Source organism: Hypomesus nipponensis, chromosome 19 (genome assembly GCF_054491055.1).
Source record: "Hypomesus nipponensis isolate SF chromosome 19, ASM5449105v1, whole genome shotgun sequence".
NCBI lineage: Eukaryota > Metazoa > Chordata > Actinopteri > Osmeriformes > Osmeridae > Hypomesus > Hypomesus nipponensis.
The window spans coordinates 15,418,785-15,446,326 of record NC_140379.1 but is presented as its reverse complement, the minus strand read 5'-3'; the positions used below and the strand labels follow the sequence as shown (position 1 = coordinate 15,446,326).

At 45.5% G+C, this 27,542-nt stretch overlaps 1 protein-coding gene across 1 annotated transcript; it reads right to left on the bottom strand.

Annotated features, from left to right (window-relative positions):
• Positions 1–51: 51 nt before the first annotated feature.
• On the bottom strand, positions 52–27,542 carry LOC146247198 (mucin-5B-like). Its single transcript, XM_084682845.1, has 57 exons — positions 27,527–27,542; positions 27,126–27,393; positions 26,471–26,582; positions 26,017–26,107; positions 25,821–25,927; positions 25,348–25,558; positions 24,942–25,067; positions 24,480–24,597; positions 23,832–23,970; positions 23,560–23,670; positions 23,318–23,387; positions 23,078–23,215; positions 22,723–22,887; positions 22,513–22,607; positions 22,083–22,209; positions 21,704–21,959; positions 21,533–21,582; positions 21,280–21,389; positions 21,005–21,156; positions 20,736–20,874; positions 20,512–20,622; positions 20,205–20,381; positions 19,768–20,007; positions 19,510–19,666; positions 18,165–18,293; positions 17,771–17,924; positions 17,632–17,675; positions 17,282–17,533; positions 16,982–17,100; positions 15,083–15,217; positions 13,571–14,209; positions 11,834–11,881; positions 11,093–11,185; positions 9,809–9,865; positions 7,841–8,101; positions 7,547–7,690; positions 7,061–7,153; positions 5,756–6,649; positions 5,305–5,581; positions 4,934–5,181; positions 4,603–4,774; positions 4,201–4,448; positions 3,772–3,952; positions 3,433–3,652; positions 3,075–3,247; positions 2,911–2,980; positions 2,690–2,799; positions 2,423–2,454; positions 2,062–2,230; positions 1,825–1,926; positions 1,666–1,706; positions 1,409–1,531; positions 1,188–1,286; positions 964–1,092; positions 811–850; positions 598–718; positions 52–466 (listed from the first exon to the last, which is right to left on the bottom strand). Exons 1-57 carry the CDS (start codon positions 27,540–27,542, stop codon positions 253–255), a joined length of 9,117 nt encoding a protein of 3,038 aa, XP_084538971.1. The 3' UTR covers positions 52–252.

The window sequence follows — 27,542 nt, the reverse complement described above, 5'->3', positions numbered from 1 at the left end:
TGTGACAATGTTGAATCAACGGCAGCCGAAGGAAACAAGCAACAGGACACATTTGGAGTTTATGTTGCTATTATTTATTCAAGCCTACAATTCTATACTACACTGTTAAGACAATATATCCTACATACTTTAACATAGATGGTATAAGACTAGTTTATACCAGAAAAACCTCTGCGAAGTTGTCGAAATGTGGATGGGTTTAAATAAACACTTGGTCAGGGAAATAAAAGGTCAAAAGTCCCAAATCTGTTCTCAGCGTCTCCTCCGGCGCTGCTTTGAGGATGTCGGGGCGGCCGTCGCCCCCTGCTGGCAGTCTGTGACGTGGCAGGAGCAGGTGTTGATGTGGATGTATGTGTGTGTGACGGTGGAGCCATCCCCACACTTCAGCTCCACCTGCCTCTGACTGGTGCTGGCCTCCTGGCAACAGGAGCACTGGTGCGTCACCACGTTGGCTTCCATAGAGTAACTGCTCACACGCCACAAACACAAGCGCAGGAGACAGAGGAAGGGTTGTTAAATCGACAGTGGAGCAGCAGTTGTGTGCATTATATTTCGTATTCCCCAGCCGTCCATTATGAGGTATAATGGAGGACTCACATGGACGATGTTTGACAGGCTCCAGCACAGGAAGTGATCTCCACAGGCAGGGTGGAGTTACAGCCCTTCATCACCAGATGGGCGGAGCTTGTCTGAACCTCACACACACTGCGGGGTGTGCCTGAGACAGAGCATAGAACACAGGTTAGGAATCAGTCGGCACATGCTCAGCTTCTATTTACTGATGTCTTCTTGTTCTAGACATTAACTTACAAGTTCTACAGCAACCGTTTGCATCAGTGGTCTCTGTGCCCTGGTTACGGAAAGAGGATAAAAAGATTTAGCTCTGACAGATGATACTGTTAAATCAAAGCGTCTTAGAAGAATTGTACTCCACAAAAGAGTAAGAATGAATCAGATTCTCACTGGGATACAGTTCTCTGGGGTGAAGGCAGGACACAATGTTTCCGTCATCTTTGGAACGTATTGGCCGTTGTTGATCTCACATGTGTACTTCAAACATTTATCATTAGGTGGCGACCATGTCTCGTTCATCTGAAAGACACACAAAAGCGAAATCAGGTCTCCAGAACACATACAGGCAACACAAACACACCCACACATACACACATTGTCACACACTTACTGACCTGAACAATGTGTGTGGTGTTGTCGGAGAGCATGACCACACAGCTGGTCTGAACACATTTCCCGCAACACTGACCAACCACAGTCTGGTATTCATAGCCCTGTGGAGGGTGGGGGGAAGAGGCTTACGTCAGTGAGAGTGAGTGAACAGATAGAAAAATGACTAGATGTGAAATACAAGTGACAGGTAACTCGCTGCTCGCTGAACGTGACTGGTTGTTACCTGAGAACAGTTGGTTTGGCATGTAATGGGGGTACAGGTGATAATGTTCAACTGGGTCATGGGGTCCACGGTAGAGCCACAGGTACACTCCTCACATGACTTACTAGGCACCTTGGAACCTGGCTGCAGACACACACACACACACACACACGTTGGAGTACACAACTTCATATTATAGTTGTACATCTAAGGAAGATGGTACCTTCAACAAATGCAGGTCTGCAGCTGGACTTTTCATGTCACATGATGTCTCTTACCTTGTACTCTACGTCGTTGTAGACACACACACCCTTGGGAACTGCAGAGGGAAGAACAGAGATGAATTAGACTGCCTACCAAATACCATCCCATGTGACTTGCTTTTGTCATCTAGACGAGGTCACCTACGCCTCCTGAGGTAGATGCACTGGACTTACCACACTGGGTGGTAGGACAGCAGGTGGTGTCAGTGGAGATGATAGCCTCAAAGCCTGGTTTGCAGACCACCGTGGATGCAGGGCACAGCAAGATGTCACACTCTGTTGAAGAGAGAAAACAAAACAGTTGTTCATATTGTTAGGGGCAACCCCAACCCAATGTTGCCTGGTATATGACCCTGACCCAAACATAACTCTCACCCTCTATCCCATTCACCTAGAGGTTTTGTATCTTACCACATGTGTAATTCAGGCAGCAGTCAACTGTCTTAGTGACCAGTTTAAATCCAGGCTCTGAGCAGGTGATGTTGGTGGTTGGGGGGCATGGGATTGGCTGGCACTGAACACTCATGGATCCCTTGTCACATGTGCACTGTTTACAGCCACTCGTCCACGTTTCACCATACTGGATGGAGAATAAGGACAGTCCAGTGTAAGGATGAGGTCTGTACAATGGAGTCCTGATTCAATACTATAGGAGTACAGTTGGTTGATTTGACAACAAATGTGAGTTTTGTATGATAATGCTAATGCAGTTTGATGTGTTACTTTGATGTTTCGATAGCATAAGATCGATACTGGAGGGAGCGCTGCTTACCTGTTTAGGTTGGCCATCAGGACCAGTGCAATCTAGGAAATTGCCACAAAGAATGATGAATGTGAGATGGAAAGAATAGGGTTGACTTTTAGTTCCATTACAAATAAAACCCTACTAGTGAAAACATTGATTCAAACGTGATGTTATGACAGGTTTTTGGAAACCCATTTCCTATTCTTTTCTTTTGACGGGACTAGTCCTATGTTTAGGTGGAGGTCAAATAACTGGATACCTAGTCTGAGAATAGGCCTACTGAACCAGCCTTACCACAGGAGGGGACACAAGTGTCAGAGTAGCTACTGAAGAGGATAGTTCCAGATGGGCAGAAGCAACCTTCCGTGGTCGCGGAAGAGGCGTTTGTGGACAGGAGCTGCAACCTGTGTGAATAAACGACAAATATTTCCCATGCAGTACAAGTGTTTCGTAAAAGGTCCCTACATGTTTATAGCTTATTCTATATAGGTCAGAGACAGAGGAATGTTGTTTACCTGCTGCTACAGGTTGGTTGAACTACTGGACCACATGGCATGTAAACTTTAGCGTTGGGGCAGATATGAGCTGTATGGAAGAGTAGAAAAATATTCATTTCAAATCTGTCATTCTGAATTAGTTTAACGTCAGTGGGGCCAGATGCTCATGCTGAGCTGCTTACCACACTGTCCGTTGGTGGCATTCCTCCAGTCAATGCAGATACCAGCCTTGGAACATTCAGAGGCGTAGGCCTCCAAGCTGGAACAGCTGTTGTTTGCCCCACTGCACACATCTGAGCGACATGCCTCAATGAAGGCGTTGGGGGGCACAGATGTGTGGCACGGCTCAAACACCCTGCAAAGGACAGGGACAGGCTTGGAATGGAGCAAGACTGGATGGTCTGCACTGTACACAGACTGGAATTGAACAGCAGTGTGGTTTATCTGGAAAATGTAAGGTTTTCTAACAACTCTCAGGATTTGGTGCAGGTCATACAGAGGGCAACAACGGAGCAAGGCATGTTTTTACAGTTTCCTTACTTGCTGTTCATGATGTCACAGATGGCTGGTCTGCAAGGAGCAGGGGTGGATCCCGAGCCAGCGCTAGTGCTGGATGGGGCGGAGGTGGTAGGAGGCACCGTTGTGGGAGGTGTAAGACAGTCTCTGTCGCTGACTTGCCACTCAGGAGCAGATGTGCCACAGTTTTGCATCTGTCCGTTAGGTGATCGGCAGTCGTTGTCCTTGGAGTTGTCACATGTACCTGGGAGTGGAGGAGGAAAAATGTACAATAAGTTGAGTAGACGTACAGGGGTTAAATCTGTAGTTTAGTTTTCAGATTGTAGAAGGGCTAGTATTTGGTGTGGTGGTTAAACAACTCACCACACTGTCCCTCTGTTTTGCCATGGAAGAGGGAGTAAGGCAGGTTGATACTGAAGGAGCCCTTGTAGACCACCTGGGCAAGGATCGCTGGGATGCCCAAGGTCAGCTCCATGCCAGTACTGGTCAGGTCAAGGCCGTCTTTAGAGTAGGGTGGGTAAACTCTCTTCTGGTTTACATAAGCCTGGAGGTTACATAGCCAACCCGACAGAAAAAGGGAGGTTTGGGGTCAATAAGCTTTCTGTTACCATCTTTAATGCAACAATGTTTTTTTTTTTAAGCATCTGGTTCCCAAGATCTGTTTGATTTGAATAAGGTAACCAAGCTGCTGGAGTAACATGTTACAAACAGTATCCTCATACAGCATACATGGATAGATTTATATCCATGCTGACAGTCATGCAAGCAGAGGTGTGTCGAATGTGTACAAACCACATTGGTGATTGTGTTGTCAGAGTTCAGCTGTGTCATGACAATCTGGGAGGACTGGTAAGAGATGATCAGGGACTGAGGACAGAAGGAGCTGCCAGATGCTGCACAGTAGTTGTTATCAACAACAATGCTCAGGTTGTATTTAGGGAGGATCTCCTTGACCAGATAGTAGGAGCAGTTTTGTTGGAAGTTGTAGGATTGTCCATCGAATGTAAGGTAGTGGCTCTCTCCCCACACGCTGCAGACACCTGTGCAAGAAGAATTGAAACATTTTTGTACTTAGAACAGGCAGAAGAAAACAATTTTCCAAATTCTAATTACAAAATGTAATTACAAAATGTACCATATTTTCTGAATTAAAAAAGAACTTGCACCAATCCTAGTGTTGAGATGGTGACTTACATTCACATTCATATTGATAGCAACATCCTGTTGCATCAAAGTTTTTGACAGGTGGCCGTCCATTCTCACAGCTTGGGGTTGTCACTGGTGGGCAAGAAACTGGTAACTCAATAACCTTGCCACCGACGCAAGTTGCCGAGGTACATTTGTTCACCTCCCAAACGTCTCCTTCCTGTTAAAAACATATTATTAGCAAAGGAAATGGCATTTGCTAAGTGTTTTTTTATTTATTTGCTTATTCAACATAGAACAGGTGGACGACCATTAAATTAGGCAGGACATCAAAATAAGTTGTATGTTTTGTAGACAATAAGGTTGCATAGTCTCAAACCTTTCTTGGTGGCTGCAACTTGGAGCAGTCGAAAGTATTTAAAGGTGTGCTGCTGGCTGGGGATGTTGGTTTAACTTCTGATGGGGTTGTGGGCAGGGTCTCAGATGATGCACTGTACTGAGTAGTAGTTGACGTGGGTGGAGCAGTGGAAGGACATGGAGTTGATTTGACTTCCACTTGGCAGGAAGAGTTGCAGTGAGCGGTGTAGCACCAGCCAGCTTCATCAGTTACATTATACACAAGGTCACCTTATAAGAAAAAAAAAGGAAAAAAGAGAGAGGTGAGCAAGACAAAACAAACTTCATTTCCTTGTGTAATATTCAACATGTTTTACTATACTATTTAATAGGAACAGCAGACAAATTAATTACCTTGTTGATATATTTTGCCGTCAGCAATGCAGAAGCACTTGGTTGTGGTTTGTGCAGCTGTTGATGTGACTGTTGTTGGTTGGGCAGTTGAACTAAGCTGACCAGATGTTTTGGGAGGTGCGGCTGTTGATCCAGTCTCAACCAGCAGAGTTGTAGCTGCAGTTGTAGGGCCTGTGGTCTCTACTTTAGGAGGCACTGTGGATGTTGATACAATAGCCTCAGTTGTGGTTTCCGCCTGTGTTGTAGTTTCACCTACGATGGTAGTTGTTCCCAAGGTAGATGTAGATGGTACACTGGTCGTTGTAGTAACTGTAGTTGGTTCAGCAGTAGAGACAACCTGTCCAGTTGTTGATGGACTTGCTGTTGAGGGCTGTTCTGTAGATGAAGTCTCAACCACCACCGTTGTAGCTGCAGTTGTAGGGCCTGTGGTCTCTACTTTAGGAGGCACTGTGGATGTTGATACAATAGCCTCCGTTGTGGTTTCTGCCTGTGTTGTAGTTTCAACCACGATGGTAGTTGTTCCCAAAGTAGATGTAGATGGTACACTGGTCGTTGTAGTAACTGTAGTTGGTTTAGCAGTAGAAACAACATGTCCAGTTGTTGATGGACTTGCTGTTGAGGGCTGTTCTGTAGATGAAGTCTCAACCACCACCGTTGTAGCTGCTGTTGTAGGGCCTGTAGTCTCTACTTTAGGAGGCACTGTGGATGTTGATACAATAGCCTCAGTTGTGGTTTCTGCCTGTGTTGTAGTTTCAACCACGATGGTAGTTGTTCCCAAGGTAGATGTAGATGGTACACTGGTCGTTGTAGTAACTGTAGTTGGTTTAGCAGTAGAAACAACCTGTCCAGTTGTTGATGGACTTGCTGTTGAGGGCTGTTCTGTAGATGAAGTCTCAACCACCAACGTTGTAGCTGCAGTTGTAGGGCCTGTGGTCTCTACTTTAGGAGGCACTGTGGATGTTGATACAATAGCCTCAGTTGTGGTTTCTGCCTGTGTTGTAGTTTCAACCACGATGGTAGTTGTTCCCAAAGTAGACGTAGATGGTACACTGGTCGTTGTAGTAACTGTAGTTGGTTTAGCAGTAGACACAACCTGTCCAGTTGTTGATGGACTTGCTGTTGAGGGCTGTTCTGTAGATGAAGTCTCAACCACCACCGTTGTAGCTGCAGTTGTAGGGCCTGTGGTCTCTACTTTAGGAGGCACTGTGGATGTTGATACAATAGCCTCAGTTGTGGTTTCTGCCTGTGTTGTAGTTTCAACCACGATGGTAGTTGTTCCCAAAGTAGACGTAGATGGTACACTGGTCGTTGTAGTAACTGTAGTTGGTTTAGCAGTAGACACAACCTGTCCAGTTGTTGATGGACTTGCTGTTGAGGGCTGTTCTGTAGATGAAGTCTCAACCACCACCGTTGTAGCTGCAGTTGCAGGGCCTGTGGTCTCTACTTTAGGAGGCACTGTGGATGTTGATACAATAGCCTCAGTTGTGGTTTCTGCCTTTGTTGTAGTTTCAACCACGATGGTAGTTGTTCCCAAAGTAGATGTAGATGGTACACTGGTCGTTGTAGTAACTGTAGTTGGTTTAGCAGTAGAAACAACCTGTCCAGTTGTTGATGGACTTGCTGTTGAGGGCTTTTCTGTAGATGAAGTCTCAACCACCACCGTTGTAGCTGCAGTTGTAGGGCCTGTGGTCTCTACTTTAGGAGGCACTATGGATGTTGATACAATAGCCTCAGTTGTGGTTTCTGCCTGTGTTGTAGTTTCAACCACGATGGTAGTTGTTCCCAAAGTAGACGTAGATGGTACACTGGTCGTTGTAGTAACTGTAGTTGGTTTAGCAGTAGACACAACCTGTCCAGTTGTTGATGGACTTGCTGTTGAGGGCTGTTCTGTAGATGAAGTCTCAACCACCACCGTTGTAGCTGCAGTTGTAGGGCCTGTGGTCTCTACTTTAGGAGGCACTGTGGATGTTGATACAATAGCCTCAGTTGTGGTTTCTGCCTGTGTTGTAGTTTCAACCACGATGGTAGTTGTTCCCAAAGTAGATGTAGATGGTACACTGGTCGTTGTAGTAACTGTAGTTGGTTCAGCAGTAGACACAACCTGTCCAGTTGTTGATGGACTTGCTGTTGAGGGCTGTTCTGTAGATGAAGTCTCAACCACCACCGTTGTAGCTGCAGTTGTAGGGCCTGTGGTCTCTACTTTAGGAGGCACTGTGGATGTTGATACAATAGCCTCCGTTGTGGTTTCTGCCTGTGTTGTAGTTTCAACCACGATGGTAGTTGTTCCCAAAGTAGATGTAGATGGTACACTGGTCGTTGTAGTAACTGTAGTTGGTTTAGCAGTAGAAACAACATGTCCAGTTGTTGATGGACTTGCTGTTGAGGGCTGTTCTGTAGATGAAGTCTCAACCACCACCGTTGTAGCTGCTGTTGTAGGGCCTGTAGTCTCTACTTTAGGAGGCACTGTGGATGTTGATACAATAGCCTCAGTTGTGGTTTCTGCCTGTGTTGTAGTTTCAACCACGATGGTAGTTGTTCCCAAGGTAGATGTAGATGGTACACTGGTCGTTGTAGTAACTGTAGTTGGTTTAGCAGTAGAAACAACCTGTCCAGTTGTTGATGGACTTGCTGTTGAGGGCTGTTCTGTAGATGAAGTCTCAACCACCAACGTTGTAGCTGCAGTTGTAGGGCCTGTGGTCTCTACTTTAGGAGGCACTGTGGATGTTGATACAATAGCCTCAGTTGTGGTTTCTGCCTGTGTTGTAGTTTCAACCACGATGGTAGTTGTTCCCAAAGTAGACGTAGATGGTACACTGGTCGTTGTAGTAACTGTAGTTGGTTTAGCAGTAGACACAACCTGTCCAGTTGTTGATGGACTTGCTGTTGAGGGCTGTTCTGTAGATGAAGTCTCAACCACCACCGTTGTAGCTGCAGTTGTAGGGCCTGTGGTCTCTACTTTAGGAGGCACTGTGGATGTTGATACAATAGCCTCAGTTGTGGTTTCTGCCTGTGTTGTAGTTTCAACCACGATGGTAGTTGTTCCCAAAGTAGACGTAGATGGTACACTGGTCGTTGTAGTAACTGTAGTTGGTTTAGCAGTAGACACAACCTGTCCAGTTGTTGATGGACTTGCTGTTGAGGGCTGTTCTGTAGATGAAGTCTCAACCACCACCGTTGTAGCTGCAGTTGTAGGGCCTGTGGTCTCTACTTTAGGAGGCACTGTGGATGTTGATAAAATAGCCTCAGTTGTGGTTTCTGCCTTTGTTGTAGTTTCAACCACGATGGTAGTTGTTCCCAAAGTAGATGTAGATGGTACACTGGTCGTTGTAGTAACTGTAGTTGGTTTAGCAGTAGAAACAACCTGTCCAGTTGTTGATGGACTTGCTGTTGAGGGCTTTTCTGTAGATGAAGTCTCAACCACCACCGTTGTAGCTGCAGTTGTAGGGCCTGTGGTCTCTACTTTAGGAGGCACTGTGGATGTTGATACAATAGCCTCAGTTGTGGTTTCTGCCTGTGTTGTAGTTTCAACCACGATGGTAGTTGTTCCCAAAGTAGACGTAGATGGTACACTGGTCGTTGTAGTAACTGTAGTTGGTTTAGCAGTAGACACAACCTGTCCAGTTGTTGATGGACTTGCTGTTGAGGGCTGTTCTGTAGATGAAGTCTCAACCACCACCGTTGTAGCTGCAGTTGTAGGGCCTGTGGTCTCTACTTTAGGAGGCACTGTGGATGTTGATACAATAGCCTCAGTTGTGGTTTCTGCCTGTGTTGTAGTTTCAACCACGATGGTAGTTGTTCCCAAAGTAGATGTAGATGGTACACTGGTCGTTGTAGTAACTGTAGTTGGTTCAGCAGTAGACACAACCTGTCCAGTTGTTGATGGACTTGCTGTTGAGGGCTGTTCTGTAGATGAAGTCTCAACCACCACCGTTGTAGCTGCAGTTGTAGGGCCTGTGGTCTCTACTTTAGGAGGCACTGTGGATGTTGATACAATAGCCTCAGTTGTGGTTTCTGCCTGTGTTGTAGTTTCAACCACAATGGTAGTTGTTCCCAAAGTAGATGTAGATGGTACACTGGTTGTTGTAGTAACTGTAGTTGGTTCAGCAGTAGAGACAACCTGTCCAGTTGTTGATGGACTTGCTGTTGAGGGCTGTTCTGTAGATAACGTCTCGACCACCACCGTTGTAGCTGTAGTTGTAGGGCCTGTGGTCTCTACTTTAGGAGGCACTGTGGACGTTGATACAATAGCCTCAGTTGTGGTTTCTGCCTGTGTTGTAGTTTCAACCACGATGGTAGTTGTTCCCAAAGTAGATGTAGATGGTACACTGGTCGTTGTAGTAACTGTAGTTGGTTCAGCAGTAGACACAACCTGTCCAGTTGTTGATGGACTTGCTGTTGAGGGCTGTTCTGTAGATGAAGTCTCAACCACCACCGTTGTAGCTGCAGTTGTAGGGCCTGTGGTCTCTACTTTAGGAGGCACTGTGGATGTTGATACAATAGCCTCCGTTGTGGTTTCTGCCTGTGTTGTAGTTTCAACCACGATGGTAGTTGTTCCCAAAGTAGATGTAGATGGTACACTGGTCGTTGTAGTAACTGTAGTTGGTTTAGCAGTAGAAACAACCTGTCCAGTTGTTGATGGACTTGCTGTTGAGGGCTTTTCTGTAGATGAAGTCTCAACCACCACCGTTGTAGCTGCAGTTGTAGGGCCTGTGGTCTCTACTTTAGGAGGCACTGTGGATGTTGATACAATAGCCTCAGTTGTGGTTTCTGCCTGTGTTGTAGTTTCAACCACGATGGTAGTTGTTCCCAAAGTAGACGTAGATGGTACACTGGTCGTTGTAGTAACTGTAGTTGGTTTAGCAGTAGACACAACCTGTCCAGTTGTTGATGGACTTGCTGTTGAGGGCTGTTCTGTAGATGAAGTCTCAACCACCACCGTTGTAGCTGCAGTTGTAGGGCCTGTGGTCTCTACTTTAGGAGGCACTGTGGATGTTGATACAATAGCCTCAGTTGTGGTTTCTGCCTGTGTTGTAGTTTCAACCACGATGGTAGTTGTTCCCAAAGTAGATGTAGATGGTACACTGGTCGTTGTAGTAACTGTAGTTGGTTCAGCAGTAGACACAACCTGTCCAGTTGTTGATGGACTTGCTGTTGAGGGCTGTTCTGTAGATGAAGTCTCAACCACCACCGTTGTAGCTGCAGTTGTAGGGCCTGTGGTCTCTACTTTAGGAGGCACTGTGGATGTTGATACAATAGCCTCCGTTGTGGTTTCTGCCTGTGTTGTAGTTTCAACCACGATGGTAGTTGTTCCCAAAGTAGATGTAGATGGTACACTGGTCGTTGTAGTAACTGTAGTTGGTTTAGCAGTAGAAACAACATGTCCAGTTGTTGATGGACTTGCTGTTGAGGGCTGTTCTGTAGATGAAGTCTCAACCACCACCGTTGTAGCTGCTGTTGTAGGGCCTGTAGTCTCTACTTTAGGAGGCACTGTGGATGTTGATACAATAGCCTCAGTTGTGGTTTCTGCCTGTGTTGTAGTTTCAACCACGATGGTAGTTGTTCCCAAGGTAGATGTAGATGGTACACTGGTCGTTGTAGTAACTGTAGTTGGTTTAGCAGTAGAAACAACCTGTCCAGTTGTTGATGGACTTGCTGTTGAGGGCTGTTCTGTAGATGAAGTCTCAACCACCAACGTTGTAGCTGCAGTTGTAGGGCCTGTGGTCTCTACTTTAGGAGGCACTGTGGATGTTGATACAATAGCCTCAGTTGTGGTTTCTGCCTGTGTTGTAGTTTCAACCACGATGGTAGTTGTTCCCAAAGTAGACGTAGATGGTACACTGGTCGTTGTAGTAACTGTAGTTGGTTTAGCAGTAGACACAACCTGTCCAGTTGTTGATGGACTTGCTGTTGAGGGCTGTTCTGTAGATGAAGTCTCAACCACCACCGTTGTAGCTGCAGTTGTAGGGCCTGTGGTCTCTACTTTAGGAGGCACTGTGGATGTTGATACAATAGCCTCAGTTGTGGTTTCTGCCTGTGTTGTAGTTTCAACCACGATGGTAGTTGTTCCCAAAGTAGACGTAGATGGTACACTGGTCGTTGTAGTAACTGTAGTTGGTTTAGCAGTAGACACAACCTGTCCAGTTGTTGATGGACTTGCTGTTGAGGGCTGTTCTGTAGATGAAGTCTCAACCACCACCGTTGTAGCTGCAGTTGTAGGGCCTGTGGTCTCTACTTTAGGAGGCACTGTGGATGTTGATAAAATAGCCTCAGTTGTGGTTTCTGCCTTTGTTGTAGTTTCAACCACGATGGTAGTTGTTCCCAAAGTAGATGTAGATGGTACACTGGTCGTTGTAGTAACTGTAGTTGGTTTAGCAGTAGAAACAACCTGTCCAGTTGTTGATGGACTTGCTGTTGAGGGCTTTTCTGTAGATGAAGTCTCAACCACCACCGTTGTAGCTGCAGTTGTAGGGCCTGTGGTCTCTACTTTAGGAGGCACTGTGGATGTTGATACAATAGCCTCAGTTGTGGTTTCTGCCTGTGTTGTAGTTTCAACCACGATGGTAGTTGTTCCCAAAGTAGACGTAGATGGTACACTGGTCGTTGTAGTAACTGTAGTTGGTTTAGCAGTAGACACAACCTGTCCAGTTGTTGATGGACTTGCTGTTGAGGGCTGTTCTGTAGATGAAGTCTCAACCACCACCGTTGTAGCTGCAGTTGTAGGGCCTGTGGTCTCTACTTTAGGAGGCACTGTGGATGTTGATACAATAGCCTCAGTTGTGGTTTCTGCCTGTGTTGTAGTTTCAACCACGATGGTAGTTGTTCCCAAAGTAGATGTAGATGGTACACTGGTCGTTGTAGTAACTGTAGTTGGTTCAGCAGTAGACACAACCTGTCCAGTTGTTGATGGACTTGCTGTTGAGGGCTGTTCTGTAGATGAAGTCTCAACCACCACCGTTGTAGCTGCAGTTGTAGGGCCTGTGGTCTCTACTTTAGGAGGCACTGTGGATGTTGATACAATAGCCTCAGTTGTGGTTTCTGCCTGTGTTGTAGTTTCAACCACAATGGTAGTTGTTCCCAAAGTAGATGTAGATGGTACACTGGTTGTTGTAGTAACTGTAGTTGGTTCAGCAGTAGAGACAACCTGTCCAGTTGTTGATGGACTTGCTGTTGAGGGCTGTTCTGTAGATAACGTCTCGACCACCACCGTTGTAGCTGTAGTTGTAGGGCCTGTGGTCTCTACTTTAGGAGGCACTGTGGACGTTGATACAATAGCCTCAGTTGTGGTTTCTGCCTGTGTTGTAGTTTCAACCACGATGGTAGTTGTTCCCAAAGTAGATGTAGATGGTACACTGGTCGTTGTAGTAACTGTAGTTGGTTCAGCAGTAGACACAACCTGTCCAGTTGTTGATGGACTTGCTGTTGAGGGCTGTTCTGTAGATGAAGTCTCAACCACCACCGTTGTAGCTGCAGTTGTAGGGCCTGTGGTCTCTACTTTAGGAGGCACTGTGGATGTTGATACAATAGCCTCCGTTGTGGTTTCTGCCTGTGTTGTAGTTTCAACCACGATGGTAGTTGTTCCCAAAGTAGATGTAGATGGTACACTGGTCGTTGTAGTAACTGTAGTTGGTTCAGCAGTAGACACAACCTGTCCAGTTGTTGATGGACTTGCTGTTGAGGGCTGTTCTGTAGATGAAGTCTCAACCACCACCGTTGTAGCTGCAGTTGTAGGGCCTGTGGTCTCTACTTTAGGAGGCACTGTGGATGTTGATACAATAGCCTCAGTTGTGGTTTCTGCCTGTGTTGTAGTTTCAACCACGATGGTAGTTGTTCCCAAAGTAGATGTAGATGGTACACTGGTTGTTGTAGTAACTGTAGTTGGTTCAGCAGTAGACACAACCTGTCCAGTTGTTGATGGACTTGCTGTTGAGGGCTGTTCTGTAGATGAAGTTTCAACCACCACCGTTGTAGCTGCAGTTGTAGGGCCTGTGGTCTCTACTTTAGGAGGCACTGTGGATGTTGATACAATAGCCTCAGTTGTGGTTTCTGCCTGTGTTGTAGTTTCAACCACGATGGTAGTTGTTCCCAAAGTAGATGTAGATGGTACACTGGTCGTTGTAGTAACTGTAGTTGGTTCAGCAGTCGAGACAACCTGTCCAGTTGTTGATGGACTTGCTGTTGAGGGCTGTTCTGTAGATGAAGTCTCAACCACCACCGTTGTAGCTGCAGTTGTAGGGCCTGTGGTCTCTACTTTAGGAGGCACTGTGGATGTTGATACAATAGCTTCAGTTGTGGTTTCTGCCTGTGTTGTAGTTTCAACCACGATGGTAGTTGTTCCCAAAGTAGATGTAGATGGTACACTGGTCGTTGTAGTAACTGTAGTTGGTTTAGCAGTAGAAACAACCTGTCCAGTTGTTGATGGACTTGCTGTTGAGGGCTGTTCTGTAGATAAAGTCTCAACCACCACCGTTGTAGCTGCTGTTGTAGGCCCTGTGGTCTCTACTTTAGGAGGCACTCTGGATGTTGATACAAGAAACTCAGTTGTGGTTTTTGCCTGTGTTGTAGTTTCAACCACGATGCTAGTTGTTCCCAAAGTAGATGTAGATGGTACACTGGTCGTTGTAGTAACTGTAGTTGGTTCAGCAGTAGAGACAACCTGTCCAGTTGTTGATGGACTTGCTGTTGAGGGCTGTTCTGTAGATGAAGTCTCAACCACCACCGTTGTAGCTGCAGTTGTAGGGCCTGTGGTCTCTACTTTAGGAGGCACTGTGGATGTTGATACAATAGCTTCAGTTGTGGTTTCTGCCTGTGTTGTAGTTTCAACCACGATGGTAGTTGTTCCCAAAGTAGATGTAGATGGTACACTGGTCGTTGTAGTAACTGTAGTTGGTTCAGCAGTAGACACAACCTGTCCAGTTGTTGATGGACTTGCTGTTGAGGGCTGTTCTGTAGATGAAGTCTCAACCACCACCGTTGTAGCTGCAGTTGTAGGGCCTGTGGTCTCTACTTTAGGAGGCACTGTGGACGTTGATACAATAGCCTCAGTTGTGGTTTCTGCCTGTGTTGTAGTTTCAACCACGATGGTAGTTTTTCCCAAAGTAGATGTAGATGGTACACTGGTTGTTGTAGTAACTGTAGTTGGTTCAGCAGTAGACACAACCTGTCCAGTTGTTGATGGACTTGCTGTTGAGGGCTGTTCTGTAGATGAAGTCTCAACCACCACCGTTGTAGCTGCAGTTGTAGGGCCTGTGGTCTCTACTTTAGGAGGCACTGTGGATGTTGATACAATAGCCTCAGTTGTGGTTTCTGCCTGTGTTGTAGTTTCAACCACGATGGTAGTTGTTCCCAAAGTAGATGTAGATGGTACACTGGTCGTTGTAGTAACTGTAGTTGGTTCAGCAGTAGAGACAACCTGTTTAGTTGTTGATGGACTTGCTGTTGAGGGCTGTTCTGTAGATGAAGTCTCAACCACCACCGTTGTAGCTGCAGTTGTAGGGCCTGTGGTCTCTACTTTAGGAGGCACTGTGGATGTTGATACAATAGCCTCAGTTGTGGTTTCTGCCTGTGTTGTAGTTTCAACCACGATGGTAGTTGTTCCCAAAGTAGATGTAGATGGTACACTGGTCGTTGTAGTAACTGTAGTTGGTTCAGCAGTAGAGACAACCTGTCCAGTTGTTGATGGACTTGCTGTTGAGGGCTGTTCTGTAGATGAAGTCTCAACCACCACCGTTGTAGCTGCAGTTGTAGGGCCTGTGGTCTCTACTTTAGGAGGCACTGTGGATGTTGATACAATAGCCTCAGTTGTGGTTTCTGCCTGTGTTGTAGTTTCAACCACGATGGTAGTTGTTCCCAAAGTAGATGTAGATGGTACACTGGTCGTTGTAGTAACTGTAGTTGGTTCAGCAGTAGACACAACCTGTCCAGTTGTTGATGGACTTGCTGTTGAGGGCTGTTCTGTAGATGAAGTCTCAACCACCACCGTTGTAGCTGCAGTTGTAGGGCCTGTGGTCTCTACTTTAGGAGGCACTGTGGATGTTGATACAATAGCCTCAGTTGTGGTTTCTGCCTGTGTTGTAGTTTCAACCACGATGGTAGTTGTTCCCAAAGTAGATGTAGATGGTACACTGGTCGTTGTAGTAACTGTAGTTGGTTCAGCAGTAGACACAACCTGTCCAGTTGTTGATGGACTTGCTGTTGAGGGCTGTTCTGTAGATGAAGTCTCAACCACCACCGTTGTAGCTGCAGTTGTAGGGCCTGTGGTCTCTACTTTAGGAGGCACTGTGGATGTTGATACAATAGCCTCAGTTGTGGTTTCTGCCTGTGTTGTAGTTTCAACCACGATGGTAGTTGTTCCCAAAGTAGATGTAGATGGTACACTGGTCGTTGTAGTAACTGTAGTTGGTTCAGCAGTAGACACAACCTGTCCAGTTGTTGATGGACTTGCTGTTGAGGGCTGTTCTGTAGATGAAGTCTCAACCACCACCGTTGTAGCTGCAGTTGTAGGGCCTGTGGTCTCTACTTTAGGAGGCACTGTGGATGTTGATACAATAGCCTCAGTTGTGGTTTCTGCCTGTGTTGTAGTTTCAACCACGATGGTAGTTGTTCCCAAAGTAGATGTAGATGGTACACTGGTCGTTGTAGTAACTGTAGTTGGTTCAGCAGTAGACACAACCTGTCCAGTTGTTGATGGACTTGCTGTTGAGGGCTGTTCTGTAGATGAAGTCTCAACCACCACCGTTGTAGCCGCTGTTGTAGGGCCTGTGGTCTCTACTTTAGGAGGCACTGTGGATGTTGATACAATAGCCTCCGTTGTGGTTTCTGCCTGTGTTGGGGAATTTGTTGGCAGTGTTCCTGTAATATAAGGCAAGGTTTTTGTTATAGGTGCAATTGAAGTTGGAGGGAAAGTAGTTGTGAAGAAAAGTGTTGTGAATCCAGTATTTGTTGATGTTGGCAAAGTGCTTGTTGATGTGACCGTTGTTGGTTGGGCAGTTGAACTAAGCTGACCAGATGTTTTGGGAGTTGCGGCTGTTGACCCAGTCTCAACCAGCAGAGTTGTAGCTGCAGTTGTAGGGCCTGTGGTCTCTACTTTAGGAGGCACTGTGGATGTTGATACAATAGCCTCCGTTGTGGTTTCTGCCTGTGTTGTAGTTTCAACCACGATGGTAGTTGTTCCCAAAGTAGATGTAGATGGTACACTGGTCGTTGTAGTAACTGTAGTTGGTTCAGCAGTAGAGACAACCTGTCCAGTTGTTGATGGACTTGCTGTTGAGGGCTGTTCTGTAGATGAAGTCTCAACCACCACCGTTGTAGCTGCAGTTGTAGGGCCTGTGGTCTCTACTTTAGGAGGCACTGTGGATGTTGATACAATAGCCTCAGTTGTGGTTTCTGCCTGTGTTGTAGTTTCAACCACGATGGTAGTTGTTCCCAAAGTAGATGTAGATGGTACACTGGTCGTTGTAGTAACTGTAGTTGGTTCAGCAGTAGAGACAACCTGTCCAGTTGTTGATGGACTTGCTGTTGAGGGCTGTTCTGTAGATGAAGTCTCAACCACCACCGTTGTAGCTGCAGTTGTAGGGCCTGTGGTCTCTACTTTAGGAGGCACTGTGGATGTTGATACAATAGCCTCAGTTGTGGTTTCTGCCTGTGTTGTAGTTTCAACCACGATGGTAGTTGTTCCCAAAGTAGATGTAGATGGTACACTGGTCGTTGTAGTAACTGTAGTTGGTTCAGGAGTAGAGACAACCTGTCCAGTTGTTGATGGACTTGCTGTTGAGGGCTGTTCTGTAGATGATGTAATATCTGTAAACAAGAAAACACTGAGTCTGAAGACTGAATTTTGAGGTAATGCCTGTCACTGTTAATACTCATTCATAAGAACAGTTATCCTAACAATTGCAGTGTCCCACATAATGGGAGTAGTAGGATAAAGTAACTTTAAAACCAATTTCGGAAAGGTAATCTATTCCTTTAATTGCCTTACTAGGTGTTGAGAATGTAAAGACAGTTGTGGGTCTCAAGGTAGTGGACACTGTAGGTGTTGAGCTGGCTGTGGTTATGGTCACCGGAGTGGTTGATGTTGGTGGTGCAGTTGTTGTCTGACAAGGGTACAAATTCCTTGTAATTTCCCCATTGACTCCACAAACAGCTTCGATGCAGTTCCCAATGCCATCCGTGGTATTGTAGATTGTCGATCCATATGGGTAGGTTTTACCATTGTACAGACATGTACAAGCTGAAGGAAATACATGTAATTTGTCAGATGATCAATCACTGTGAACTGTTACAATTTTTAAATCTTTTTATTCCGATATCTGGGCTTGTTTGTCTTACCTTTAACATCGTAGCTGCAGCTTACTCCACTCATCGTACAGTAGCTATAACAAAACAGATTGATCATTGTAGTATATAACTGTATATTGCATTCATGTATTACAGATTTTTGTCAGCAAGACCATATATAACAACTTACCAAGTGTAACAGTTTTGTTCTAAAGTTGGAACTCGGGCTCCATTGCTGTAATGGTTTCCCTGGTAGTCATAACAGCCACACTGGTCAAGAGGCACACATGTCATACTATCCTGGTTGAAGTAGGCTTTGGAAGGTGGGCAACTGGGATAGCAACCTATAGCACACAAAGAGTACGTATGAGCATTGTGATTATCCTGCAATACAAAGCAACATTAGCTTCATACAAATCCATGTACACCTCCAAACTCTGTGGTTGAACGGGAGTATTGAGGAAAGCAGGTCAAACAAGCCTTTCAGCGCAGTCGGTTTATTGTGTTCTGATGAACATTGCCAGAAACGTCTTACTGCAATTCCCACACAGTCTTGATTTATGTTGGGTAAGCTATGCACTTACCCTCCAGAGCAGGGATGAGGCTAGAGCAGTTTCCAGAGGGGTTCCTGCAGGTCTTCATACAGGGAGCTCCACATGGCTTGTAATGCCACTCACATCCATCAGGAGCATTGTAATAGTCGCAAAACAAGGCTGCAATAGATGACACAATGAAGTATGCAATAACACACTGTTCTAGAATGAATAGATCTGCTGATTGACAGTTTATTAGGACATGACAGCAGTGATTGGGAACCTCAAGCAGATCCACCTAATAGGGCCCTATTTTAACGATCTGAAACACAAGTATCAAAATGCAAAGCGCAAGTAACTTTGTGGGCGGGACTCCGGCTCGGTTGCTATTTTGCCAGCGGGATAAATGACTGCGCCTGGCGCAAATCTAAAATGGGCAGGTCCGAAGTAGCTACATTAGTAATGGGTGTGGTTTGGGTGTCACGTGAAATAAACCAATCAGTGTCATCTCACATTCCCTTTAAGAGCAGCGCTTGTTCCATGGCGAATTGCTATAATAACGGCGGATTTGCCAGGCGCACGCCAGGAGTGGTTCACAGCCGAGGAGACCGACGTTCTCGTCAGGGCCGTAAAAGATAGAGACATGACATTGTATGGGAAAGGCAGAGCAGTTTTCTCATTACATTAAATTATCTTTTAAATTGTTAGGCTATATTTTTTAATTGCTTAGTTCTTAGAATTATTTAAGCTATTGTACTTTTTTAACTTAATTTAAGACCAGTAGGCCCAATATGTTTATTGTTTGCGCCTTCCTGCCACAGTCAATTCCGTGTTTGGGTAACAGGCTACATGGCGAATAAACCGAATTCTGATTCTGATCCTAATGGAGATGGGAGAAGAAACCCACCCAAATTAGCTTCGGTTAAACAGGGGTGGGAGGAAATTGCCACAATTGTTACTAATCAGGTTCACATACGTAGAAATTTCTTATGAAAATCTTTTTATAATCATTGAAGAAATGTAAGAAGCCATAATTCAAAACAATGTAAGGTAGCTTCGCTGAAAGAAGACCCTGGCCTCGCCAGCAGTGCGCACGGAGCTTGCGCCCTTAAAATAGCATCTGAATAATGCGCCATTGACTTAAGACCACGTTTTTCCTGGTCAGTAGCGGAAGTTTTTCGGAAACTGCAAGATAGCACCACGGAACGTTTACGCCAGAACACGCCTCCGTTTTCGCTGAACCGCCAACGGGAGCGCAAGGTCATTTCAACTTGCATCTTTAGAGGGAATAGTCGCCTTTGTGTCGAGTGCGAACTAAGATTGACACTTGCGTCGTCAAGATCGGGCCCTTAGTCTCTCTCTGTTTATAAGTGAGGCTGATTTTGAACAAACGTACGGCATATCTGTGGTGTTCTCCAGGACACACACGCTCCAGCTTCGTTGCAGGCCTCGGCATAAGCAGCCACAGCGGTACAGAAACATTCACAGTCTCCTCCGCTGTCACAAGCACACGAGTCTCGGACGCAAGCTTCATAATATGGAGTTGGATCCACCTTTGGGACAAAATGTTAAACACAAGGTTAACAAACCAAATGAGCATGCTACTAAGTATACGTATTTCAACATTCCCGATCTGTTCCTGTCATGAACTCACCTGAGAGTGACATGCTTGGAAGACTTTACTCTGGAGGATACTGCACTTCTTTAAAGACCAAGCTTGTCTGTAGGGGTTGGTGGTACAGGCCGGTTTGCTGGACACAGCGTTAGGGCAGGTGGGGTTGTTCTTCCAGCTGTTTCCAAAGTCCAGTGGGTCCACCACTGTCTCTTGATTTCTAGTGGTTAAGTCGTTCTGTCCGTTGCCATCATAGTTACCACACAGACCGCAGACCTGTCCCTGAAGTCAACAAACAATGGAGAATTCATGAAGTTCCTATAACAAACTTTTAAAGATAGCTTTTAGTGAATTGACAGAAGAATGACAGAAGAATAACAGTAAAATACTGAAGAATGGCATTTAAAACCAGTGGCTTTGTGTAAGTGTGTGTCTATTACTACTGTCTAAATGTAATGTAATGTATTACATGTGTGTACCTTAAACAATGGGCTCATCTTGATGAACAAGCTTGTCTTTGTGTCCCACATCAGGATGAGTCCAGGCTGCACCTCAATGACCAAATATATTCCCATCTTACTTATTTGCTGGGGAAATGATCCTCCATTTTCTCGAATGACCTGGTACCCATTGTCGGTCAGCAGCAGTTCATTAGCCTGACATAAACACAAAAACACACCCATAAAAACACACACACACAGAAATACAGACAGTCAGTCTGCAATGAAATCCCACGGTAGATGACTTTGGACATGTTTGTCTGCCAGACAGAACGGTTGTGCATACCCCCATGTAGAGCTTGATGTTTTTAGAGCAGGTGGTCCCTGTGGTACCGCAGGGCACATTTTCGGTGTTAATTCTGAAGCTGTTTGAGGTGAGATTGCCACTGCAGGAGTTCTGGTGAAGACATACACAAGCGTCAAGACCAGATGATCAAAAGCATACGCAGAATTGGGCATAATCTGACTGCTTACACCACACAAACACTGGCCACCAACAGAGACACATACCTGTAGCAGAGTGTATTCACATCCTCCATTGAAAGTGTACCGTACATTGTCAAAGCTTATATAATTTCCATCTCCGTACATGGAACATACTTGGTCACACTCCTTTGTAGTGCACTCCCATTTCCTGGCCTTGCATGTGCTGTAAACAACATGTAACAGACACACACACACATACAGTACAGATAGTCAGGTACTGGAACGTTGGTTAGCGTTTGCGATGTCTGCGAGGTACCAGCTGTGGAGATGCATGAGGGCAGCTGTAGACATACCAGGTGTTACACTTTTCTTTAAGGGTTTGACCAGGCTGGTATATAGCTCCATTGTGGACACAGGGACAGTTGTCCTCCAGGATGCAGCCACCTTTTCCATCAGCCACCAGGCCCGTGGGACACATACAGCCTGATGTGCAATCTGTACTGATCTGCAGTGTGAACACACCAAAGTACAACATGGATACACACATACCACAGCAGGAACACAATGTAAGTTTGAATGTGATGCACAGCATTCACAGTATGATGTCCGTGGAGTGTTTTTTACTCACACAGAACATGTCCAAGGTCTCACAGCTCTTCTCACACTCAATTCCAGTGGCTCCGAGTGGTTCATTGGAACAGTTGAAGTAAACCATGGGAGCAATGCAGCCTTGTAGCGCTGAAAACACAAACACAGTTAAATCAATTCAATAGTCATTAATTACTGATATGATCTGGAATTGACGTGACTCGTCTCTCGATTTAAAACCACCCACTGAAATACAGCAGCTCATCAGAATCAGGTCTGGCAGAAATGATTACGCTTACCTTCCAGTTGCCCTCCACAGCTCAGCATTCCGTCTTTACAAACACTGTAAAAGAGCAGTACATATCGGAGATATGATGCTTTTTGCGACAATCCTGAGAGGTACCCTTACCCCAAACCTGACCTGACCCCATTTGAACATGCCAACCCTGTTTGTTTCTCCTCACCAGCTGGCTCCATCCTTGCTGGTGCTCTCTCCCGCTGGGACGATGGTGTCCTTGTCGTAGCAGGGGCAGTTGCTGGCCTCCACGCACTGGCCCGCCTGGTTCAGGTAGGTGCCCTGGAGGCAGCCACAGCCGTCCACAGAGGTAAAGTCCTGGCCGCAACTGCGGTCAGTTTGGCTGAGAGAGCGGCAGGTCCGTCCACAGCTGACCATGTTGTAGTCGTAGACCGTCCCAGGGGCGCAGGACGAATTGTACTTAGCTGAGAAGAGAGAGAGAGAGAGAGAGAGAGAGAGAGAGAGAGAGAGAGAGAGAGGGATGAGTGCTGCAACTGTGTTAGACGCGCGTCACAAGTGTGTTGGAGATGCGTCCGTGTTGGACTCACAGCAGATGCCGTCCCTCCAGCCATGGAGCATGATCCCCGCAGCAGCACAGGCGTGGACGTAGGAAGAGACAGCAGTACACATGCAGTCCTCACTCTTCTCACAGTTACAGCTGTCATACATGCAGTTCTACACAGAGACAAATTTGGGTGTTCAGAGAAGGAAGGAAGGAACAAACCCAAAAAGGGATTCACAGGTATTTCTCAATTTGAGTGTATGTATGAGTTTAGTCTATGTAAGAATTTACTATTTTATAAGGTGAGTGTATATTCATGTTGTTTGGTTATGTTGGTACAATGTTGTCACTATAGGTTTTGCCATATAGTTACATTAACAGTAGCAGGCAGTTAATTTACTTGAATGGGAAGTGCTGCCATGTGTTAAATGCACAACTGCCTCTGTGAATGATGAGTCAGTGTGAGAAGGACTCACATCTTTGTAGGTCTCCGGGTTGATCACTGAGTGGCAGGAAGAGAACGCCCCTTGTGGATCTGTCAGCTTGGTGCACCAGAACGTGGCATATTTCTCTGTGAGTCAGACAGGCATATTGTCATCACATTCGCATATCATTATCGACGTTATGAAGTTGTGATTCTTTTCATCTGTGGACTGCACTCCCAAAGAGATGGCTCTGCGCCTTACCGTTTTCCACTCCCAGACTGCAGGGATTTGAGAAGGAGGTGCTGACGTCAGGACAGCTGGCCATGGTCTTCCACGTGTTGGCAAAGGCCACAGGGGTGGCCTCCACTAGTCCACTCATCACCTTGAAGTCATCACCAAGGATGTCATTGAAGTTCCCACACAGACCTGCAGTGGGGGGGGACAGATAGATGTCATCAATATAAGATGGAAATGAGGATATGGAGATGAGGAGAAGGCAGAAGTAGAAGGAGAAAGAAAAGGAGATGGAGTAGATAGAGAGGTGGAGGAGGACCGGGAGAATGTGGGGGGGAGGAAGAGACGGTAAACGTAGGTGGACGGTGGGGCAGGGCCGTACCGCATGTCGAGCCCTTGAGGGCGGGGCTGGCGGTGATGTAGAGCTGCATGTTGGGAACGAGCTGCACCTCCAGCTGCAGACCTACGGAGGTCTGGATGAAGATGAAGAAGGAGGAGGGCTGGAAGATGCTTACATCCGCTGCAGCACGGGGAGAGGACAATGATCAGACGTTGGTTTACCAACCCCTTTGATGTGTATCATTTTAGTCACCACATGCGATAATATGTCAAGGTTACTAACCGGTGTAAAGAGGAAGTTGCGTGAGAATCTGATTGGCTAAGACATTCCCACTGGACAGGACTTTGATCACCTGTAAAATGGTGTGTAGACATGCTGAATCAGACTGAGATTACATCTTTAGAGGTTTCTGGAACATAGACAACATTCTAGAAACCATTGTTCTCGCACGGTAACCACATTTTCAAAATCAAACAATGGTCTCCTGATTCCTTTTGGACTGAGCAGCAGCAGCAGTGTCTTACTGTGGGTGGGCTACCCAGAGCCAGGGTGATGGATCTGAGGCAGGTCTCTGTGTCTGACAAGCCACACTTCACCAGATCTCCCTGCACTCTGAACCGGGACCCATTACATTCCTGCAACACGGCAAACACACACAGACAGGGTTAGCATCAGAGAGATCGAGGGACGTTTCAGTTCAGAAACAAACAGACTGACAGACTTACTGGACAGGCAGCACCTAGTTCCCACAACAATTTAATGAAAGGCCTGAGCTCTGTAATGAAGAGCGGCGTACCTTAGCCAGCACGTAAGAGCAGGCTCCATGGAAGGTGTAGAGTTTCCCATCGAAGGTGTTGATGTGAGACCCTCCCTCCACAGAGCACGTCCCTGGACAGTCCTTCTGCTGGCAGCTCCACTGACCACCAGAACACATGCTACATAGAACAACACACTGTTATGAGACAGAGGAACACATGCTACATAGAACAACACAGTGTTATGAGACAGAGGAACACATGCTACATAGAACAACACAGTGTTATGAGACAGAGGAACACATGCTACATAGAACAACACAGTGTTATGAGACAGAGGAACACATGCTACATAGAACAACACAGTGTTATGAGACAGAGGAACACATGCTACATAGAACAACACAGTGTTATGAGACAGAGGAACACATGCTACATAGAACAACACAGTGTTATGAGACAGAGGAACACATGCTACATAGAACAACACAGTGTTATGAGACAGAGGAACACATGCTACATAGAACAACACAGTGGTATGACACATAGACATATGACACATGAGACATATGAGACAATACTTTGACTTATCTCATTTTACCTGCATACATGGAATCATGTATTACGGTAAATGTGGACCATACTTGCATTGTACACAGATGAGATATAATGTCCTCAGCTAGACCTACCAGTCTTTACATTTGGTTGAGTAGGATTCTCCTGTGCCGTATGTTTGTCCATTGTGCAAGCAAGGACACTCACGTAGTGGGATACAGCCTGTCTTATTTACGTCATCAAAGACAGAACCTGAGGAAGCAAAAGAGATGGAAAGAGTGAGAGATGGAGAGAGGCAGAGAGAGAGGGAGAGAGATTATTCACGGCCACAGAGTATGACCATTACAAAGATATTTTTATTTAACCTCCATTTAATATGGAGGAAGCAGAAGCAAATAACCCAACTGTCCTCTTAGAATGCACAAAATAATACAATAATAAAACATTTATAATAACATATTTTCCTATGACATTTCACTAAAACAGATTTTATTTTCCCATGACATTTTAATAAAGCAGATTGTATTTTCTAATCATTCTTCATTTGGGTTAGGTTACTCTTGTCGCAGAGGTTGTGAGGGTAGTACTGTGTGTACCTGGAGGGCAGAAGCAGCCGTCGGTGCAGTGACTGTTACAGAGCTGACTGCTCTGGGGGTTGGAACAGGAGTCAGCGCAGGGGCTGCCACATTCCTGGTACACCATGTTGTAGGGACATTTCTTTCCTGTGGAAACATTGTTTAATCAAATTCACGATTAAACGGAACTTTCTTAGTTCAATCTTTTCCCACAAAGATAATATGGGATGGTTGTGTATGCAGTGATTGTGTAAAAATAGTTTTCATGTAAGAATTCAGAATTGTATGGATTCATACCGTCATTCGTTCAATTATATAAATGTATTCTAAAATATAGTTATTATACATCCATATTACCTGAGAGGATGCTAAACAGTGCGTGTGTTTTCAGGAAAAACTTGACATGGCGTAGTCCCGCTTGACTTACCACAGAACTGCTCTGTTCTCCACTGCATGGGGGAGCCCCCTGCATGGACACACTCGCGGGAAAACTCGGAAAGGGTGTCACATAGGCAGAAGGAGGTGTTGTTGTCACAGTGGCACATGTCTGCCATGCAGGCTTTGACGAAGGATTCAAAGTCCAAGCGGTTGGCACAGTCTGCAAACACTGGGGCCTTGAAAAGCGACTCACAAAAGGCCTGGAAAAGAATCAAATCCCAATAGCGTCCTATTAGTCTTGTTGCCAGTTTGCGTTGCAATTTTGTAGGCCCCACACAGCATTTTCTTCATAGTTAATCTATTAGCAGGGTAGAAGGATGAGTGACTTTGAGTGATGAGTGATTTTTCTAATTGTGGGTGTAGGCCAACAACCGACTGTACAAATCCAGTCCGAACATTTTTACATAAAGTTGCTCAGTAAACTGCTTATCACATGAGAGATTTACATAGGCTTAACATTACCATATCTCCACAGCTCTCCGCAGAATTGAGTACAGGTTCATAACACGTTTCCAAGGGATCGTCTAGCTTCCACTGCTCTCCGTAGGATGACACAGATTGCTTCACACCTGATAGAGCAAAGCAGGATATTAACCGTTAACATAAATATAACTCATAGATTAGCACTTTACATAAAAGATAACTGTTATTATTTTACCATTCTTGATGAACTCGTCATATGTCTCAACTCCATTGAAATCGCCACAGAGCCCACATGTCTGATTGTGGAATTTCGGGTTCATTTCGATCTGCAAAATCCAAGTCAAGATCATCAAGAAATTCAATTATGACTGTCTTTGTGCTCTAATGTCTTTAACATCACTATTTAAGGTCTAAAAACCTTTAAATTCCATCAGCCATAATTGTTAGCACATTGGGTGTTGGGTTAAATAAATGCTTTGTGGTATTTGCGTTGGTTATGTTTTCAGAGTCTGCCTATGTGCACTGGTGTTTGCTTTCCTAACATTCGGAACCTGTCAAACTGTTCACTTGACAATCACTTTGCGTTCATCTGTAAATATTTGTTTTAACTTTATCTGTTTTACAGATCACAGAATGTCCTATTTGTTCATTCAGTGTTTTAGCCTGTACTAATAAAGTTCTCATCTTACCCGTAGTGAGTCTTCCAAGTTCCAGATAAGCAACAACCCCAGTTTGGACTGGACTGTGATGGAGCTCATGTTTTTGATTGACACTCCAGAGTACACATATGGCACAACCACCCTGTAATAAAGGGGACAGATTTAAAATATTGTCAGTATGAGTGACCAATAATTTGAGACAAACCTGCCATGGTTACCTGTACAGACTCTGTCTGACGGTATCAAAGTGGGATTTAACACATTCTAACCGGAATCAAAATTGTTTAGGTAATTTCAATATGCAAAGCAAGAGTGGTACATTTGCATACACATCGGAGGCAGGGAAACTTTGTCAAAACCGGGTTTCCAAACAACCTCTGTTAGTGATTCACAGAAACTGATATTGCAGCTTTATATTAATGAGGTGAATAGACTGAGATGTCGTTTTCGCCAACAGCCAGAGAAGTCAGCGAGACAGAGGAGTCATGCAACTATAGTGCAGGTTTTAAATGTATTCATTCCAATGGGAGAATTGTGCAGCAAAAGAACATTCACAACAAAATGGAACTCTGGTCACCCACTAAACTGTTATTCACATTCTTAAATGATCTTGTCAGCTGTAGTTCTAAGTGAGTAGTGTGTATCTGTGCAGTCGTTCCATGAGTGAGTATAGAAGCAGACTTACGTCTTGCCGTTGACCAGGATGGAGTCCTTAGAGATCTCCACTGTGGTGCCGTCCAGCATCATGGTGATCTTGCTGATGGTGGGTATGTTGTTCACCACCTGTCTCCTCATCTGGATGTTAAAGTCCTCATAGTTGCTGCTGCTGCGGCAGTGAGACGTAAGGATGTGGTTGCAGGTGGAGGGCAGTTGGAACATGTCCCCGTCAAACGTCTTGAAGTGGTAGTTGCCCCATGTACTGCAAACCATGTCCAGGTAAGAAGAGTTTGCCCCTAGAGAGAAAACACCATTTGAAACTGAGGGGTGCCCAGCGACGGCCCAGAATGTGTTTGGTATCGGCAGTTCCTGGCTGGAATGTGTAGAAGTGTGTGTGCGTGTCCGTATGTGTGTGTGCGTGAATCTTACCTGACAATTGGGTCAT